Source organism: Apis mellifera, linkage group LG10, assembly GCF_003254395.2.
Source record: "Apis mellifera strain DH4 linkage group LG10, Amel_HAv3.1, whole genome shotgun sequence".
Classification (NCBI taxonomy): Eukaryota; Metazoa; Arthropoda; class Insecta; order Hymenoptera; family Apidae; genus Apis; species Apis mellifera.
This window is the reverse complement of record NC_037647.1, coordinates 6,914,776-6,934,225: the sequence shown is the minus strand read 5'-3', so window position 1 is coordinate 6,934,225 and position 19,450 is coordinate 6,914,776. Positions and strand designations below refer to the sequence as shown.

Genomic DNA, 19,450 nt, shown 5'->3' with positions numbered 1-19,450 from the left:
CTCTCTCCCGTTTCGAGAGAGCGGTAAGGATCGTTTGCAAACGGAAGTGGAGTAAGCCGTTGGTCGCTTTCCCATGGAGAAGCTCTTTCTCTCTCCTTCTCTCTTTCTCTCGAACGAGATCGTTCCCCGTAACTTATAACGGGATCATCGGTGGACAGTGGCATTGTGCGGCAAAAACGGCGGGCCCCGTCACGCGTATTAAGAGCTCTAAAGATGCGGATCTAGTCACGAGTCCTCCTCCTCCTCCTCCACCTCCTCCTCCTCCTCCTTAAAGTTACGCGTCGGCTTAACGCCCCGTTGTTGCATCCTTTGGACCTTAGTCCTTTCGATTCTTACCTCGGCCGTGAAATATCGTGAACTCGGTTTATTTGTGTTGCTCGTATATACATATATATATATATAATAACCGCGCTTATTATTCACGACGCGGCGCGGTTCTCGATTCTTTTCGACGATCGAGAACAAATTTCTCCTTCTTTCTGCCGCGTTTCGTAATCGTCAGAGGGAGAGGGACGGTATCCGCGAGAGGGTAAATGATATCCTCTCCGGGCGTTCCGTACCTTTTAAGATGCCATAAACAAGAATTCGCTCGATAATGTATTTGAAGGATCGTACGTTTATTTCGAGTCTCTCTCTCTCTCTCTCTCTCTCTCTCGGATGATCTTTTTTTCACCCGTCTCCCCTTAAATGGCCGTTGCAAGGAGGAGGAAGGGGGTGGTGGTGACGGTGTACGTGTCTTTTTTCCTCTTCTTCGTTTTTTCTTTGTTGTTTTTCTCTTCTTTTTTTTTTTCCCCCTTTCGTTCGTTCGGCTCTTTTCGGATTGTATAACCGCGAAGGAAAAAATGTATGCGCAAATATATTTCGACGGTCGTGGCTCGCCTTTATACGCTGCTCGCCTGCCACGTTGGATATGAATTTTCGTGCAGCATCGTTGTGCACGTGTATTCCCACCATCGGGCGCCCATATTCTCCCCAGAGTTCGCGCCCAGTGGTGCTCACTTTTGCCCCGTGAGCAAAGGCTTGCTCCTCCTCCACCTTCTTTTCGAGAACGATACCGTCGTATATTTCTTTGTGCAACTCGAATTATAAAATCGAGCGATCCATCCTTGCGATGCACAAGTACGAATGTATACATACGATACAATAATTCGTGAAACCGTTCGAATCCGCTTATTCTTGAATTTGAAATCCGATTATACGATGATGAAAAATTATAAAAAAAAATAGTTGGAACGATTGGACTTTTATTGTACGCGGATTCGTCATAAATAGAATTCTATCGTATCGTATCGTTCCCACTAAACTCTTCGTTACTTTATTTCGCATCGAGAATATTTTTTTTCCCTCTCTCTTTTTCTTGTTTGAATCCGTCACGAAACACGTGGGTACAATTCCCATTTAATTCAACATGGAAACTTTCCCGTGGTCGTCAATTTCTCCTCCCGAATCGTAATACCGTGTCGGTCGAACCGTATGTAAGCAGCTGTTCGCCTCGACTCTCCCATCAAGCTGCCACGTTATCGCGTTGAAATCCAGGAAGACAGGTTGCTGGATTTGTTTGCACGTTGCGTTGTTAGACCCGTGCCGTTCATCGAGCTCCCTCTCTCTCTCTCTCTCTCTTCCTCCCTTTCTCTCCTCGCTATCTCCGCTTGAATTACCGCCCCGAGATTTTTCTTATTCCCGCGCTAAGTGTATTCCCGGATAACGCTTCCGATTGATTTAGGCGGTTCCAACCAGGTTCCCTATTAGATACGCTTACCTTACCCTCCAGCTCTAATTGCAGACCTCGCGCCTCCGTCCGAGGACGGTGGTCTCTCACGCCTCTCACGCCTCTCAGCTTCCTCCTCCAACTCCGTTTCCTCTCGTGTTACTCGCGGACCGTTGGAGGAGCGCTCCCTTAAGCCCTTCCTCCTTCCATCTTCCGAGAAATTGCGATTCGCGTATAACGTAACGCGAGAGATCTCCTTCGTGGAGAGGCCTTGATTCTCTTGGGTTTGTTTTTCACGGAGAGAGGAAGGGCAGATCGATAGCTTGTTGAAAACTCGCGTAATAACGCATTCCTTTAAGCGTAATTAACGCGCTCGTGCATAGTTGCAGTTCATAACGCGTCTACGATTGTTTATACATCGCTTACGAGATACGTTTCTTCGTGGGTGGGGAGAGACGTGTACGATCGTGGATCGTTTCCAATCCTTCGTTTTTGGCCCTCTCCTTTCTCGTTACACGCTTAAGAGGGATGGATCGTGCTCGCTCGGTAAAAATGTTACGCGACACTCACCCGGGGTTCCCGTTTCTCCGTTCCTTATCCGTCGGGGTCTCGTTTTTCGTATCTCTTTATCACGCGTTTGGTCAAACCGGTGGCCGTACAAAGAGGATTCCGAGGATCGGGTTGGTAAATAATTCAGAATTGCCGGCCGCCTATTCTGTCTAGCCGGCGGAGGATGAAGGGGACGTTTAGAATTGCAATTACGTACACGTGTACGCGGGGTTCGCGTGTAAAAAATGGCGGAAAGACAAGCGGAAGACGGTTTTCCCGGGACTTGTGTGCCGATGAGACGACCGAACACCGCCGAGAAAATAATTTTAAACAATCTCGTCCCGGGAATTTTACCTTTTTAAAAGATTTTTAAAAATCGGTATGATTAATCGAAATCGATTAACGATCTCACTCGATCATTGTAGTCAATTTTACGTACCCTCGTTTCTGATATTCTCACTGGGATCAACAACGATCGGTATCCTCGTTAAAGATAGTAGGGAATGGAGAAGAGAATGCGACTTATTAGCGGATTCGATCTAGCGCAGGAGTTGGGGGAGGATGGTATGCAAGTCCTCGGTGGACTTTTTTCACCCTGGTGGAGGCAGAGGTAAGAGCAACGGTGGAAGAAGTGGGAACGGAAAGAGAGAAAGTAAAGGGGACACGCGGGGAAGGGGAAGAAGGGAATTACGTAAAGGAAGGAAGAAGGGTGAGAGAGCACGATCACGGAGGGAGATGAGACGGAGATGGATGATGGGAGGGAGAGAGGAGAGAAGGAGAGGGAAGAGGGCACACGGTGGGCGAGGGTGGGAAGCGGCCGAGAGAAACGCAAGAAGAAGTAGATTAAGGTTGATAGGAAAGAAAATCGCGCTCGCACGGCGTCGTTAGCTTGTTAAGTTGCACGCAACACCTTCGCCTCGAATACCGGATACACGGCCCTCCTCTTCGCGTATACAACCTCTTTCTCTCTCTCCTCTCCCTTCCATCTCCAATTAACCCTCCCTTGATGATCTTTCATACTCCGATCATACCCTCTCTTCCATTTATCAACACGATTTCGAATAAAAAGAATGTAACCAAACGGATCTCTTTCCAAATTCGAAGGAATCTTTTATTTTAAATAGAAGATATACGTTTGAAACTTTCAGAGAGAAAAAAAAAAAAGAGAAAGAAATTCTCTTCTCCAATCCTCGAGACGATCTCTCTCGCGTTTCCATTTCTTTCGCGATCATCGCGGTCATCTTCCTTCTGTACTCCTTTCGAATCCTCCTTCTCCTCCTCCTCCTCTTTCTCTTCTTCTTCTATTAGAAGTCGACCGATCGCCGACTTCTTCCGCGAACGGAACTCGGTGAGATGGGGTTTTTCCCGGCCGGCTACGCTCCACAGAGGAAGAGCTGTCCTCGAGGAACGGGCCGCGAGAGCGTGCTCCGAGCTAAGAGCACTCTTTTTCTCGATATTACCGGGATAAATGGTATTAGCTCGGAGACACAAGGATATTCAGGGGAGAAAGAAATGTTGGGATATGCACAGAGAGAGAGAGAGAGAGAGGAGAAACACGGCGCCGCGCTGAATTATTCCTTTACGATATCGACGTTCGTTGGAGCTACTACCCCCTCGCTTCTACCCCCGCGTTGCTTCCACCTTTCCTCGTAAGAAAGAAACGCAAGTCAGGGAATTGCATTATGCACGTATCGTCGCTGAGCCGGATTGATTCGTTTCTTCGTGTTATTAAGAAGTTCCTCCTGCGCGCCTTTGAAATATGCACCGCTATCCCGCTGTATTATTCACCGTTGCTCGGCTACGATCTCCTCTCTCCTCCCCCCTTCCCTTCTCTTCCTTCCTCCTCCCCCGTCCATTGTACTCGCGCCCGTTCGATTTCGCGAATTGTTTCTTGCATCCCGTCAACTCGCGATCTACGCTACGTTTCGAAACACATCATATCCCTCGATGATACATCGTACTTCGTTTCAAATTAATTAGTAGCCAAGTATTTCGATCTCGCGAAATATTTCTTGTTACACGTGCCTTCCCTCCTCTTCCTCTCACAATGCATTTCAAACATGCTCGAGTCAAAAATCTCTCTTTCTCTCTCTCTTTCTCTCGAATCGTTAAATTAATTACGTCTCACGCGTAACAACGTGACCATTGGAAGAAGTTAGCCGTTAATTAAAAAGAAAAGAGAGAGAGAGAGAGAAAGAAAAAATGGTCGGAATCGTGGAAAGGATGGCGTCGCCTCGTGTCCACGTGCATTAGCCTTAAGCGGGCTCGTTTAATTACTATCGCGGCTTATGCGCCTGTAAACCGGCCCTAAAGGACGATAGCCGGACTCGATTCGAGGAGGAGGCTCTCCGTTGGTCGGGTTTCCGCGCCGCAACCACCACCACCATCGCTACCGTGGTGGAAGAAGAAGAAGAAGAAGAAGAAGAAGGAGGAGGACGAAAACTCGAGGGCAACGGAAGACGGAGAGCACGTTTCTTGTCATAGCCCGTTGGAAGGAAAGGTGGACGGGCGCTAACCGTCCCCACCACGCCTCCCCGCCGCCGAGGGGCTAGGAGGAGGAGGAGGAGGAGGGAGCGGAGGGGGGAGCGTGGCATGCGAGCAGCATGCAACCAAGACGAATACCTACCTACTCGTGAAGCAGAGTGTTCCTCTGTCGAACCGCTTGGCCGTGTGGATCGGCTACCGAACTCCGCGGGATCGGCTCGATCGGTATTCGACGGTTCTAGCTCGATGACATATATGGTGGTGAAGGTGAAGGGGAGGGGCGCGAGCCGGGGAGATGGGGTGGGGAGAAGGGAAGATCGGTGGAACGATAAGTAAATAGATAAAGGATCGGTTCGAAAACGATGTCGGGTCCTGGATCTCTCGGGGTGTTTTCGGTGGAGCGTGGGGAATGCGGCGGCGATAGTTGGAGAAGGCTCGAAACGCTTAATTGCTAATTGAAAATTCTTCGTGGCGCGGAGATACGTGGAGGGACGCTCGTCTAAAATATATACGGCGCATAAGTAGCGGTAATGAGTGTGTAATTTTTGCGGGAGACGGGGTGTAGAAGGGGGGGAGGGAGGAAGGGGAGGATGATCCGCGTAACGGAGGAAGAATGCCATTAGATTCGTAACGTTATCCGCAATAATTGTAACAATTTAATCGGCAGCGAGGAGGGTCGATTATGTACTGTTAACGACCCCTCGCTTATCATCGATCCTCTTCCGTTTTCTCTCCAACTCTCTCTCTCTATATACTTCTCCATGTTTAGAAATCTACTTTTATCGCTACTCGCGTTTCTTGCTCGCGATTTCCTTTCGAACGATAAAAATAGTGGACGTTGTTGCCTCCTTTACTACGGCAAGGAGTAGAAATAGCAGAGAGAACGTCTATAATAAACTCAGCGTAAACGCGCTTATTAAATCATCGGCCCGAGTTCTATTTATCTCGATCCTTGTATAACTTAATTCACGGTTTCCCGCGGGAGGGGAAAATTACTGCGGCCAGATTACTCGCACCGCGTCGGATTTTCTATAAATTAATCGTCGTCGAAGACGAAAGAGAGACATTTCCATAACTTTTTTTTCGACCGGTGACCACGAAGAAGAATGGAGGGAGTTGGCTCGGGGAGAACTTCGATTACTCGCAGCTGCGCGCACTTCGCCGGCAGATGTTTCCTTCCTCGATCGCGTGTCTACGCCGTTCTCTACGCGCGTCGCCCTGAATCCGCTCTCTTCGCGAGAACCACCGTTGGACTCGTTCCTTTCCCGTTTTCTCTCCCGTCGAATTTCTCGAGACGCGTTTCAACCCCTTTGCGGCCCAATTTAAGTTTCTCCGTTTCCCGCGCGGGGCAATTTATGGAAGTTAAGGGACAGATATATTACCGATCATAAATTCGGCGACCACTCCTCGCCGGACCGAAAAACCTGGGCTGTTTTATGAGGCTTTTTACGAGGCTCGAACGTTCTAAACAGCCCCCATCATCCAACGTGAAGTATCGCTTATTTCATTAGGTTCGTTGATTTATTCTAATTGAAGCAATTAATTCGATTTCCTCGGCAACCTTTCCTATTCCCGGCCCCGTGGCCTGTTATTTTTTTTCCCCCTCCCCCTTCTTAACGGTCCGATCTTTCTCCTTAGATTTACATTTTTCTCTTTTTCTTTTTTACCTCCTTTTACCAAACATCGTGAGAATTTCTTCGTTCCATCGAATTTCACTCGATCGATTCTTCCTCGCGGAGAAGAGTTAAACCGTTGGTAAAATAATATCGCGCAATAAAAACTCGTTCTCGTTTCGGGTCTAACCAACGCATTGAATTAATCGACACGGAGATAAGTTTAAATCGCGGCGATTCCAGTCCCGATCAATTCAATATGCGGATGCAACAGGCTCGTTATCGACTATATTCGTTGATAAGCGTGTTTAACTGGCGAGGAGAAAGAAACGTTCAACCCCCGATGTGGTCGCATCGAGTTTAACCCTGGAACGAGCCGTGGTATTATTACGAAGCGAAGAAGTCTCCGGGACGCTTCCAACGGTGGAACAAAGACGGAGGCGGAAAAAAGAAGAACACCTTTCGGTGAGATCGTCGAAGAACCTCGACACGCCCCGCGACATCGTTCTCCACCCGTGAAGAAAGAGAGAGAGAGAGTTGGAAAGAGTCGATTAAAGTCACCGGTCCCCGCAACTTGTATTTTCGACCTTTCGAACCTGGTCGGGGGCTGGATCCGATTCAACGTTCCGCAAAAGTGCTTTGTAATCGATCAGGAGACCGTGGAACGTGGCTTTCTTCCGGTTGTGCGTCAGTCAGTCGATACGTGGACGGACGAGCGAAGGGAATCCCACCTCCTTCGATCACCGTGTATAATAATGTTTGCTCGGCTCCAGTACCGAGATGCTTCCTTAATAAATCGAATTATCGAACATTTATCTCGGTTCGTTAAAAGTCGATTTAGTCGGTGCTATATGTGCTGCCCGTAAACGAGTCGTCTTATGCGAAACGATCGATCGTTGCCCGCGCTAATACGACCACCGACGATCCTCTCGCCTCTTCTCCTCGATCATCCGTCCTTTCGAGCGCATCGCGAGGAGAGACGAGATCGTCGCCGTCACCGTCGCCGTTCTCATCGTCTTCGTCGTCGTCGTCGTCGAGACCGGGATCCGCTCCGTGGCGGACCGTTTTCTCGGAATAACCTTCTTTGTTCTCGATGAACTTTGCGCAACTTTCTACCTTTCCTGCCTCGGTTAATACTGTTCAAACACGTCGGACCTCGCTTGTCTTTTTCTTCAATTTCTTCCCCTTTCCTTTCTTCTCCTTTTTTCCCTTCCTCTTACTCTCTCGTTGCTCGAGAAAAATTCCATCGTTCCACGTTTTCGTTCCTCTTTCTCTTTTTCTCTCTCTCTATCTTCTCTTCGAGTTGTTTCTCTCAAAGTCTCTCGAAGCCTAGGAAGACTGGTTAAGATATGACTCGTAATTAATATCGTGTCGCGGATCAACGTAGGCCGCAACGCTTTCCGCTCGAAGCCTCGTTCCGATGTTCCTCACGAACGGGAACTGAAAATCATTTCCGCGAGTTATTATGACGTTACAGCATTTGAGGGCGGGGATCGCGCAATCCGCGACACGTGTGAAATATTCGCTCGAGACAATGCGAGCCGAACACTGAATTCTCAATCGCGATAAACTAAATCGCAATCATACAATGCGGATATATGCAAAGTACCTCGATGATGTACCATCTTGCAACTTGAAGATACGATGAAGATCCTCCAATTTCCCCTCCCTCCTCTCCAATCCTCGAATCCCTTTTATCGTTCCATTCTTATATTCCAATTGCTCCTCTTTCATCGTTGTTTCTTTTACCAGAAGGATCTTGGATCATTTCTTTCAAAGTTTCGCTCGAACAAAAACCGAGGAGGGAACCGAGGAGTCTCTTCTTGCATGTCGCACGCGTTAAAAATTTCGCGAGAGTAAGAGTAAGAGAAAGAACGCGTGTCTAAAATCGGTGGCTCCGTTTCACAAAAGAGCGCACGAATCGTTCGATTTGCCACGGCAAAAAGGGTCGATCTCTCGGCTATCTCTCGGATGCATCGATCTGGGCGAGGGGGAGGGGGAGGGAGGGAGCGATTTCGACTACTAACGATGCCTTCCGCTCATTGGTCTTAATCTGAGCCACGAATCGCAATCGGTCACTCTCCACTCTTCCTAACATGGCCTCGGTCGGCGGAGGAGCAACGAGGTCCCTTCTCTCTCGCGTGTGCCGCGCGGATAGTGCAAACAGAAATTCCGTTATACCGCATAAAGCATCGGGGGGGAGGAGGGCACCATTCTAGTAGTAGGTTGGCCCCTAGAGCGGAGGAGGGAGGAAGAAGGTTGGTGGCGCAGGCATGCGAGCTGCATTCCCCCGGCTGCTTAACTCCCAGCGAGCGAGTTAGCGAGCTGCTAAACGAAACGAGCCAAAGAAATATTCGAGGAATAAGCGGCTACCATCCTTCTCCCCTTACACTTCTCCCTTCCTTTACCCTTCGCCGCCTACTCCCTTCCTCCTACCCCCGCTGTATTTTATCGCCCCTAATTCATTGTTTTCTACGCCACGATCTTTCAGCTTTATGCCCCCCGCCATTATGGTTTATTCCTTCGCGGTGGTTATTCCTTGGGCCGAACCGTGGATATCCGCGCTCGTTTCGCATCCCCTCGTCCGTGTTGCGTTTGTTAGTTTTTTCCCCCGCACACTTCTGACGCACACCCGGCTGCGTGCAACAGCCTTTACGACTATCGCATTCGTCTTTGCTCCCTCTTTCTCGTCTTCGTCTTTTTGTCGTCTAATCGGTTTCCTTTGCGAGGTATTGCTCGAAGCTTGTAAGCTCGTAAGGACGTCCCAGGAGGAGATTTTTACTTGTTCGTTTAAAAAGATGGATCGTTTCTTTTCTCGTTTTATTAATTCGAAGGAGTTGATTTTCAAGGGATGAAGATCCAACAATTTCTTTAATTCGTATAAAGAGATAAGAGAGATGTATGAATAATACAGGCTACGTGTTATTATTATACGTAGAATCGAGATATTTTGATCAAAATTCGTGTCGCTATACGCTTTGCATTTGCTTCGAAAAGTTATTCGATTCCCTCCTAGATACACATCCCCCGTTGTATACCCCGTCTATCGTAACTATCAATCGGGAGGGAGGGGGGGCGTATCTAACTCTTTCATTCCCGAAAAACAAATCCAATATTCCAAATAGCTTTGGTCCACGAGTATATATATCGTAGAAAACTTTCTCTCGTAGAAACAAGACCGATCCCGGCCAAAAGACCGGGATTGGATCCGATAGAAAGCCGAGTGTTTCCGCGACCTCGACTCATAAACTCGAATCTCTCTCCCTTCTCCCTCCCCCTGAATCTAATATTCGAAATGGACATCTCTTGCGAAAGTAATCAATCAAATTCCAAAATACAAAGTGTATCTCTCCAAAAAGGAAAAAAAAAGGAAAACTTGTCCCAAATGCGAAATAAAATTGGCGTAGTACTTGCCATTCGAGTGAAAAAAATCACGCTCTCTTTTCCTTAAACAAATATTCTTCGTTCCATCCTTCATCTTAATCTCGCTCTTGTAAATCGCGTCTCTCTTTTACCGATCGAACACGATCGATTTTGAACGAGCCTCTCTCGTGATTCTTCCTAGGATTGTTCTGTAGTCGCAACAGGTTGCGCGAATTTTTCCACGCCCCGTGGAATTATATCCGAGGCTTTCACCGTGCGGAGAGATACGCTGTTTCGCCCGTGATACGTTGTTTAAGGGGGTTGTTAATTAGAAAAGTGGCGGAACAGGATCGAGTCGAGACGCGTGGCGATACATCGAGTTTCGATAAAAACAGGCATCAAAGATATATATATATATATATATATTTCGCGGACTGGATTTACGTACCGTGAACACTTAATAATCCGTGGTGATAAGAGAAGTAATTGAATCGGGTTTAAATAGATTGGAACGATTCTAGGAGATTCGATCGAATTTATACTTGAAATTTGCAATTCATATTTCGGTAATTGTCCGGTATATACGTACTTAGGCGCGTACGTATGGTGAACGTTGGAGGGTCTTACTTGTTCAGGACGACGGGGTTTCGCGGAACGGATTTTAATCGCGAGTAATGTTATTCGAGCGTCGTGTTCGAAACTTTTACTACTGTTTTCTTACTATTAATCTTTGGATTATTTATAAAGGGATAAGGGGATAATAAACGCGAGCTAGAATTTGATATTATACATATAAACTTACCTCAGTTTTTGACTAACTCTTTCCGAATTGTTATCGTTCTTTCTTTCTATAAAATTTTGGTAGAAAACGTATCAAGAGAAGATAGACAGAGACTTAGCTCTTGTGATGTAATATTTTTAAAATCACTTTGATATTACTATTGGATTATAATATCCAATTGTCTGGACAATCTAACGTTTCTTCAATATCGATTTTATCGATTTCTCATCGCAATCTAATCCCGCGTGGACAAAGTTCCAAGGCGATAGCGAAACTTTCACGCCGGTCAATCTCGATCCCAAACGACTTGACACGGAATTTCCTCCGTCCCAACCCGGCAATTATCAACATTATCAACGTAATGAGAATTCCTAAGGAGACGTGTAAAAACCGCAGACCCAGGTGTTGTCTCGTTTCGCCTTTTCCATTAATTCGCGTAATGCGCGATTGCGCGAGGTGGACGTGGATTACTTTTCGTAACGTTGGTAGCAGGTTTGCGTCATATCTGTTGCGCATCCCGATTTCTCGCGCCTTGATTACACGCAGATTACGCGTAATCATGGGCAACCGATAGCGCTACTAACCGGCACGATCGAGTATCGATGCAAATTACGTACCGACATTCGCCTCGACATATCGAATCCCTGGCATTTCGCCTATCCGTCGATAGAATCGTGTCGATTCTGTTGTTCGATCTTTCGAATTATCTCGAATTAAAAATTTCGAAATCATTCGATCGTTTTATTCCGTTTTATTTTATCCTTTCGCTCGGATTAGAAAAATTTTCTAAAAAAATTCAATCCAATAATATTCTACCTTTGTTGATTCGTCGATACGAGACGCACCGTTGGCAAAGTGTGTGGAAAAGGAAAGTTCCCAGGGGCGCGTGTAATTTGATTACGAGAGGATCGATCGAGGATGCGCCACCAAGTTGCCACTTTATGTAAATTGTCGGGGGCCGGGAAGCGTATGCAAACCAAATTTCCTGACCATCGTTCGAACCGGATCGAACGGGGATCGTGTAAGATTCTAAAACAGGGAAGCTGAACCGAGTTAACCAAGAATTTCACGTATCGGTATTGTTATTATTTTCGATTCGCATCTTTTAATATTTTCTCGCGCCACGGAGCGAATCGATTACATTTGGAAAAAAAAAAAAAAAAGAAAGAACTCGACGTCTTCTCTCTATTCCCGCCTCGCTTTTGTGACAGCGGAGGACGATCAAAGGCTAGACGCTCTTTTTACCGAACCATCTGATTTCTATTACAACGAGGCGGTCATTACTTATTCCGTTGATGTAACGGTAACGAAACGTGATGACAATGTAAACAGACGTGACTCGATTAGCATAAAGTATTGTTTCGAATGTAGCGAAATCTTTGCCCAGGACGGAAAGTTTTTGATCAAGTTTTTTTACGCCTCGAGTGCGCGAATATTCTTAATATCGGTAACGCGTGGACAAAATGCTATTAAAATATTATCGAGATAGTCCAACTAATTGCGCTGTGCAAGAGGGAATGTGAGCGGCGGAGAGTAACAAAAAAAGACGGATACTTTTAAAAACATAAAAATAGAGCATTTTATTGTTCAGTCACAGGTTTTTTTTTTTTTAATTCTAACATTATCTCTCACGTCGTCCTCGTCGGGGTATAATTTGCGAAAGGGAGGAGTATGAGATGGGTATGAGAACGTATGAAAATCGCTTGCGAGGGAAGCTAAAGAGGAGATTGATCTCACATTGTTTGTACATCGTGTGGTTACGAATTTATTTATAGCGATCGTTTTTTTCGGTTTCTTTTGCGCACCTTTCTCTCTCTCTCTCTCGAATCCGACCGTCTCACCTCTCCTCGAATCCGATTAAGAGAAATTAAAAATTTGTCTCCTACGAGCTCGATATCCCTCTTTGCTCTTGGAGCTAATCGGGAATCGCGAAAAAGAAGAAGAAGAAAAAAGGAGAAGAAGAAATAATAAAAGAAACGAAGACAATAGACCGTCGAATTCAAGCAGAGGCCTCGCATGCGACGGAAAACCGTGCCCCGCGCGTGTCTCTGAACATCCACGCGATGCCTCCGTCTTTTTCCGAGCGAAAATAAATAAAATATAGAAGTTGCACGCATCTTAATACTTTACAAAGGAAAGGAAGTGATTGAAGTGATGATATAAAAGTACGATCGTCGCTTAGAGATATTTAAAAGTTGGCCGGTCTTATAGATACAAAATTAAATACACATTGGATTTAGCGTGCACGATCGAAGGAGGACGAATCTCCGTTTTTTTTATCCTCCGTGTCGAGGCTCACCACGCGCGAATCTCGAAATTGGAAACTCGAAACGTTTTCACGATCGATTATTATCTTCATTTTTTCCACGATCGTCGTTCGAACTTTCTTCCGCGTGGATTTCCGTCGCAAAATTTCGCACATCCTTTCGTACACGATACGGCGCTTGGATGTTGGTTAAAGGTAAATTCACATGGCACACCGCGAGCTGCGTGGCTCCGTGTACGTATACACACACATATATATACACACACCAGAGAATATATCGCACACCGGTGATCTTCCAAGAGGATAAATCTCTCGTCCGACGAGAGATCTTTTCACGCACCTTTTTAACCCTTTCTCCTTTTTTTTTTTTTAAATTAACCGTGAGCTTGATCAACCAATTATGTTGCCGATAGAGACGCAGAAGACGTATTTACAACGATTTTTTAAGCTATCTAGCAAAACTCACTGACTCGCTGCAATGTACAGACACCATATTATAATCACGAGGGAAGCACCTTAAATATTATATAATCACTCTCTCTCTTTCTCTCTCTCTCTCTCTCTCTCTCTCTCTCTCTCTATCCATTTCTCGTATATTCTCTTCTCTATTTACAAAAGCGCACACTGTTTCTCTCTTCGTGGAATTGTCTTTTTTTTTTCCTCTCTCTATCCGAGTTTCTCGACACGAGTTCACACTTTTCGTTGTTGTTTTTTTTTCCCCTTTTTTTCCCCCCCTTTTTATATCCTTCTCACGAGGAAAAAAACACAGAAATCTCTTCTTGTGGAAAACATTTTATACATCCGGAAGAATCCGTAGTATTTACACTCGTATATATTTAATACCACCTTATTGCACCTATTGTATCATATATAGAGGAGACGCACACTGTACCGTTTTCCCTCGGCAATGCCGAAGTGTTTGGCGCACCACCGCTTTGAAATTCACTGCTACGCCCACAATCCCACAATCCCGCACCGGAAGAAAAGCGCGGTGTGCAACACGCGTATATATATATATATATGTATACACTGGGACACGTACACACATACGCACGCACAGATAGACACACGCGTAGAAAGAGCTGGGAACGAAGGCGAAGCAACGAAACGAAGGTGCATTCATATGTGCACGGAGACGGTTCGCGACCCGTTGGACGTCCTGTTGTTGTGCTGGCGTCGGACGGGCGGCGGTTGCCTCGTCCTCTGCGTGGTCCTCTGATTGTTGGGCACGTCCGGCAACGCGAACCGCAGCTTCTCCCAGAACAGTTTGTCGCCCCATTGCAAGTAGGTGTTGGTCTTGAGATAGAGCCTGATGTCGGGGTCGAGGTCCCGTTGGTGGACGTCGCCGACCAGGACGAGGATCAACCTCCGTCTCCGATCGCGCAACACCTGATGATGGGCCGACTTGAAGTCGAACCGGCACCACTCCGACTTGATGAAGTTCTCCGACAGCACCATTATCGTCCTCCTCGAGGACTCGACCGCCTGGACGATGGTGTCGGCTATGAAGCTGCCTACGGGGAAGTCGCGGTAGTGGAGGCACAGCTTGTACGAGGGGTTGCCCATCTCGAGGACGGGCGCCAGTTCCTCGGCGACGAACGCCTCGTCCTTGGAACTGTAGCTGATGAACGCGTCGAACAGCTTGTCCCTGTCGTCGCGGTCCACCTCGTGGCTCCTGTAGAATATCCTCACCCCGAATCTCGAGTGGAACCACACGCGAAGCTCTTGGCGGAACACGAACCCGAGCAGGCACAGCAGCACCACCAACGAGGAGGCGACCAGGGTTGTGACGAGGAGGGGCAGGTAATCCTGCAACACTTGTTTCTCGATGATGGTCTTGGTGAGGTTTCGATGCGCGTCGTTCTCCGCGCTCGCTGCGCCCGTGCACGAGGCGCTGCTCTCGTTGCCGTGCTTCTCGCGCCTCTCCTCCTCGTCGCTTCGGCCGTCGGCCACGAGCCGGAAACCGAACTCGTTGTCCGCGAACACCTGGTCGCCGAACGCCTCGAACTCCGTCACGTTGTACACGCACCGCAACGCGGACGCGTCCGTCACTCGCGCGCTCGCCTCGCGGATCCACTCCCGATAGCTTCGAAGGTAGTCGCACTCGCAGGACCACGGGTTCCCCGACAAACTGATCTCGATCGAGTTGGGGAGCGTCCACACGGCCAACACTGTCAAACGGTTCCCCTCCAATCGAAGGACGCGCAACGATCGCAGGGTGGAGAAGGTGTCGTTGCCGATCGAGGAGATCCGATTCCTGTGCAGGTAGAGCAGCCTCAACGCGTCCAGTCCCTCGAACTCGTGCCCCTTCAACTCTCGAATCTTGTTGTCCTGGAGGTGGAGGTCCTCCAGGTCCCTGAGCCCGTTGAACGACCGATTCTGCACGATCTCGATGTTGGACGAGTTGAGGAACAACACTTTGAGCTTCTTCCGGCCGATGAAAGCGTGGCTGGAGACGAGGCGGAGGTCGTTCCCGTCCAAGTAGAGGCGGGTCGCGTCCATCGGTATCTGCTCGGGCAGCTTGTTGGCGTGGCCCCCGTTCGAGCAGTCGACCACGTTCGCCGACCACGATTGATCGTGGTAGCACGTGCAATTGGAGGGGCAGGTCATCTCGCAGTCGCAGGCGTCGAAGTCGCAACAGTGGCACAGGGCGAAGCAGTGGGTGTCGTATTTGCACAAGAACTGGGAGTGGGACGCCTCGACCAGCGGGACGAACGCGTGCTCCCGATCGTAGAGCAGCTTGCAGTAGATGCTCTCCAAGTCCATGACGCGGGGCTGCACCCTCGTCTGATTCTGCCTGTTGACCCGTTGCAACCATTCCATGGTGCAGTCGCACAGGTACTGATTGTCCCCGATGTAGAACTCCGGAAGTGGTTTGTCGGGTGGGACGGCGCTGATCCTCAACGCGTACGGCTCCAAGTTTCGTATCTGATTCCCTTTCAGCTCGACCGTGGTCAAGTTGGGCTTCTTGAAGAAGGAGTAACTCTGCACCTTGGAGATCTGGTTGTCGTTCAAGTAGAGCCTCTCCACGCTCATCGGGATCGCGTTCCCCGTGATCTCGGTCAGCTTGTTCTCGCTCGCGTCGAATATGCTCAAATTCAACTGGCTCTCGATCTCGAAGTAATTGCCCAGCTCCCGTATCTCGTTCGAGTGTATGTCGAGCCACTGCAGTCCGGTCGGTATCATCGCGTAGTCGAACCATCTAAGCTTGTTGTCGCTCACGTTCAGCCACACGAGGTTGGATAGATTGGTGAACAGGCCGGCGATGTCCGTCAACTGATTGCCGTCGAGACGGATCGCTTGGAGGTTGGCGTTCTCGTCGAACGTGCCTGGCTCGATGTATTGTATACGGTTCATGGCGAGATTCAATATCTTCAACTCCTTGATACGATCGAAGACGCCTTTGCTCAGATTGCCGATATGGTTCTCGGTTAATCGAAGCCCGTAAAGTTGGGACACGTGGTCGAACGTGCCGCTCGGTATCTCCGAGATGAGATTCTCGCCGAGGTCGAGGGTGCGGAGGAGGGGTGTGGCTTTGAGCGCGTCCGGGACCGACTCGAGCTGGTTACGGTTCAGGTGGAACTCTTGGAGGGACGAGGCGTTCCTGAGGGCGGCCGGGTTTATCGTGTGCAGCCTGTTGTTGTCCAACGAGAGCAGATTGAGCACGTAGAGGCCGCTCAGCGTGGTCGCGTCGATGACGGTTAGCAAGTTGTAGCTGAGCAGCAACGTGTGAAGATTGTAGAGGGCCGAGAACGTGTTCTCGGGCAGGCTTTCCAACAGATTCTCCTGCAACCGGAGTATCTGAAGGCTGTAGAGGTCGCGGAACACGGCCGGGTCGAGGCGAGCGATCCGATTGTTGGACAGGTCGAGCACCACCAAGCGCACCAAACCGACGAACGTGGCCGCGTTCACCCATTCGGCGGTCAACTCGTTGTGGGAGAGGTCGAGCACCAAGAGTTGGGCGAGCTCGGTGAACAAACCCGGGGGCAACACGTTCAACGTGTTGTTGCGAAGATGGATCTCCTGGATGTTCCTCGCGTCGCTGAACAACTCGGGCGGGAGGCTCGCGAGCCGATTGTCCGCGAGCCTCAAGACGGCCAGCGAGGAGAGGCCCTCGAACGCCCGATCCGCCATGAAGCTGATGGCGTTGCAGCGCAGGTCGAGGCTGTGCAGCCTCGTCAAGCCGGAGAACGCCGCGGTCGGCAGCGATTCGACGCTGTTGTTGCTCAGATCCAACTCCTTCAGCTTGGACAGGCATCTCGAGGCGCCCGTGAAACGAAAGCTCGTCACGTCCCGTAACCGATTCCTCGTCAAATTCAGTATCTCGAGATTGACGAGGGGGCAGAGGGCGCCCTCCGGTATACCCCACATGTTGTTCTCCCCCAGATCCAATTTCTCCAACTGCTTCAACTCGTCGGTGAACGCCCCCCCTGACACGTCCAACGCCATCGCGGACCAATCGGTGTTGTGCGTCCTCACCGTCAAATTCCTCAACTCCTTCAACCCTTTGAACGCGTCGTCCGACAGGTTGCCGATCTTGCAGTACTCGATCACGAGCTCGCGCAACTCGACCAACGGCCTGAAACTGCCCGCGCTCAACGAGCTCTGGTAGAAGAGCGCGTCGCTGCACTCCAACCTAAGGCGGACCGTGTGCTGCGGTTGTATCACGCTGAAGTTGGTGTTCTCCAGCTCGCTGTTGATAGTCCTGAGACGGCACACAAGCGAGACGTCGTCCTCGGTGTCGCCGGTCGCGACCCACTTGCACTCGTCCGGCGCTTTGTACCGGAGCGCCTTGCTCAGGGACGCGCCGAGGACACCGAATATCGTGCCTAGAATTATGGCGAAGAACGCAGGACTTCCCCGCATCTTTCCGCCCTCTTTTCTCCTCTCCTCAATCTTCCATCAAATCTCGCGCGAACGCGGCTCCCACGGATCTCCAGCTCCTCTATCTGTCGCGAAACCGGCCGCGATCCATTTAAGTCCAATCAGACCCGCCGATCTCTCTACCTCACATCGCCCATCTCTCCTCTCTCTCTCCTTCTTATCCTCTCTTCTCTCTTCTCTCTCTCTCTCTCTCTCTCTCTCCTTTCTCTCCTTCTCTCTCCTTTTCGCGATATAAAGAGATTTTTGTCCCCTTTTTTCCCCCTTCCCTTTCTTTTCTAGATCGAACGAAAGTATATATATACATATATAGTGTGCGTGTATATATATATGGCGTTTATATATATATGTACACTTTTCGCGAATATTCTACGATCTTTTCTCCGATGCACGAGTATGCACGCGCGGGCGCGCGCGCGCGAGCCCGTATACAAGCAAGACGATTTATAATCCTGGAGATTTCATCCTCTCTCGTGTCCTATCCTCCTTTGAACACGGTTCGAACAACGTTGCGCGTTGATGAGGTTCACCGACCTCTCCGAAGTCGAGGTATCGATACACTGTGACTCTGGTTGCGACGCGTTATTGCACCCGGGACGAGGAAATAATATAAAAATCCTCGGAAACGGACGAAAAGTGACGTTACGGGCGTCGTCGACACGCGTGTTGTATATACGGCTCCGGTAAGACCCACGGTTCTCCGAGGACTGGTTGGCAAGTTGTAAGGCCCGAACTGCCACCGCTACCCTCGCCCCTCCGCCCACCCTTCCCACCTTTCTCCTCCCGCCTCTCTTCCCCTCCCCGCCCGCCCTTCCTTTATCCCCACCTTTACACCTTCTCTCCTCTCGTCGCCGTCGTGGTCGTAGCCGTCGCGGTCGTGGTTTTCGTGGTTTCGTGGTCGTGGTCGTGGTCGTGGGTCGTGATCGTGGTCGTGGGTCGTGGTCGTCTTCGTCGTTGTCGTGATCGTCGTCCTCGTCCTCGTCCTCGTCTTCGTCCTCGTCTTCGTCTTCGTCTTCGTCGTCGCCCGTAGCCCGTAGCCCGTAGCCGGGGCCCGACGTTCCGGCAAGCCTATAAAAACAAGACAGGTACACTTCTCCGGGCCCTTACAGTGGCTCCTCTCCAGCATCTGCAGCCTCCATCCACCGCGTCGATCGGTCTCCTCGTCCCACCCCTGGTAGTTTCAGTTAGCTCGATCTCGCTCGTTTCGCCTCTGCCTCTCCTCTCCTCTCCTCTCTTCGGCGCTCTCCTCCTCGCCTCCTCGCGTTCCTTCCTCTTCTCCTTCGCTTCTCTCTCTCTCTCTCTCTCTCGCTCGCTCGCTCGCTCGCTCGCTCGCTTCTCTTCTTCCCTCGGCCCTTTTGCCGCCCCTCCACTCCTCCCTGCCCTGTTCCACTCGGCCGTATTGCCGAGTTCGATTCGTCCGTGAAACGCCTCGCCTCACCGTCATCTGTTCTCACATCGTTTCTACGATTCTGTCACGGGGAATGAAACCTCGAAAAAGAATGTTCGCGCTCAATGCCTTTGTGCGAATCCCGTTCCCATTCGCATTCCAGTTGTCGCAGAGAGAGGAGTACACCGGCTAGCATTTTGCAACTAGCCGTTCGCCTCTTCTCTCTCTCTCTCTCTCTCTTTCCTCCTCCCCTCCCTCCGTCCCTTTTCCGCCTCCTCTTTTATCTTTCCACTCCTTGCAACTCTTTCATCCGTGGTTTCGCCGATTTATAATCCGCGCGAGTGGCTGTTGGCGACGCGTATCCGACGCGTGTTACACGAGGGGAGCGCGGGGGAGGGGAGAGGAAGAGGAGGGGCAG

At 49.6% G+C, this 19,450-nt stretch overlaps 2 protein-coding genes across 2 annotated transcripts in view; one reads left to right on the top strand and one right to left on the bottom strand.

The window, feature by feature from the left end:
* LOC726469 (lysine-specific histone demethylase 1A) overlaps nt 1-19,450 on the top strand; it is a 97,433-nt gene that overhangs the window by 28,588 nt on the left and 49,395 nt on the right. The window lies entirely within an intron of this gene.
* Nucleotides 13,782-17,822, bottom strand: LOC410231 (toll-like receptor Tollo). The gene has a single exon (XM_393713.5). The coding sequence runs from the start codon at nt 17,628-17,630 to the stop codon at nt 13,884-13,886; it is 3,747 nt and encodes a 1,248-aa protein (XP_393713.3). The 5' UTR covers nt 17,631-17,822; the 3' UTR covers nt 13,782-13,883.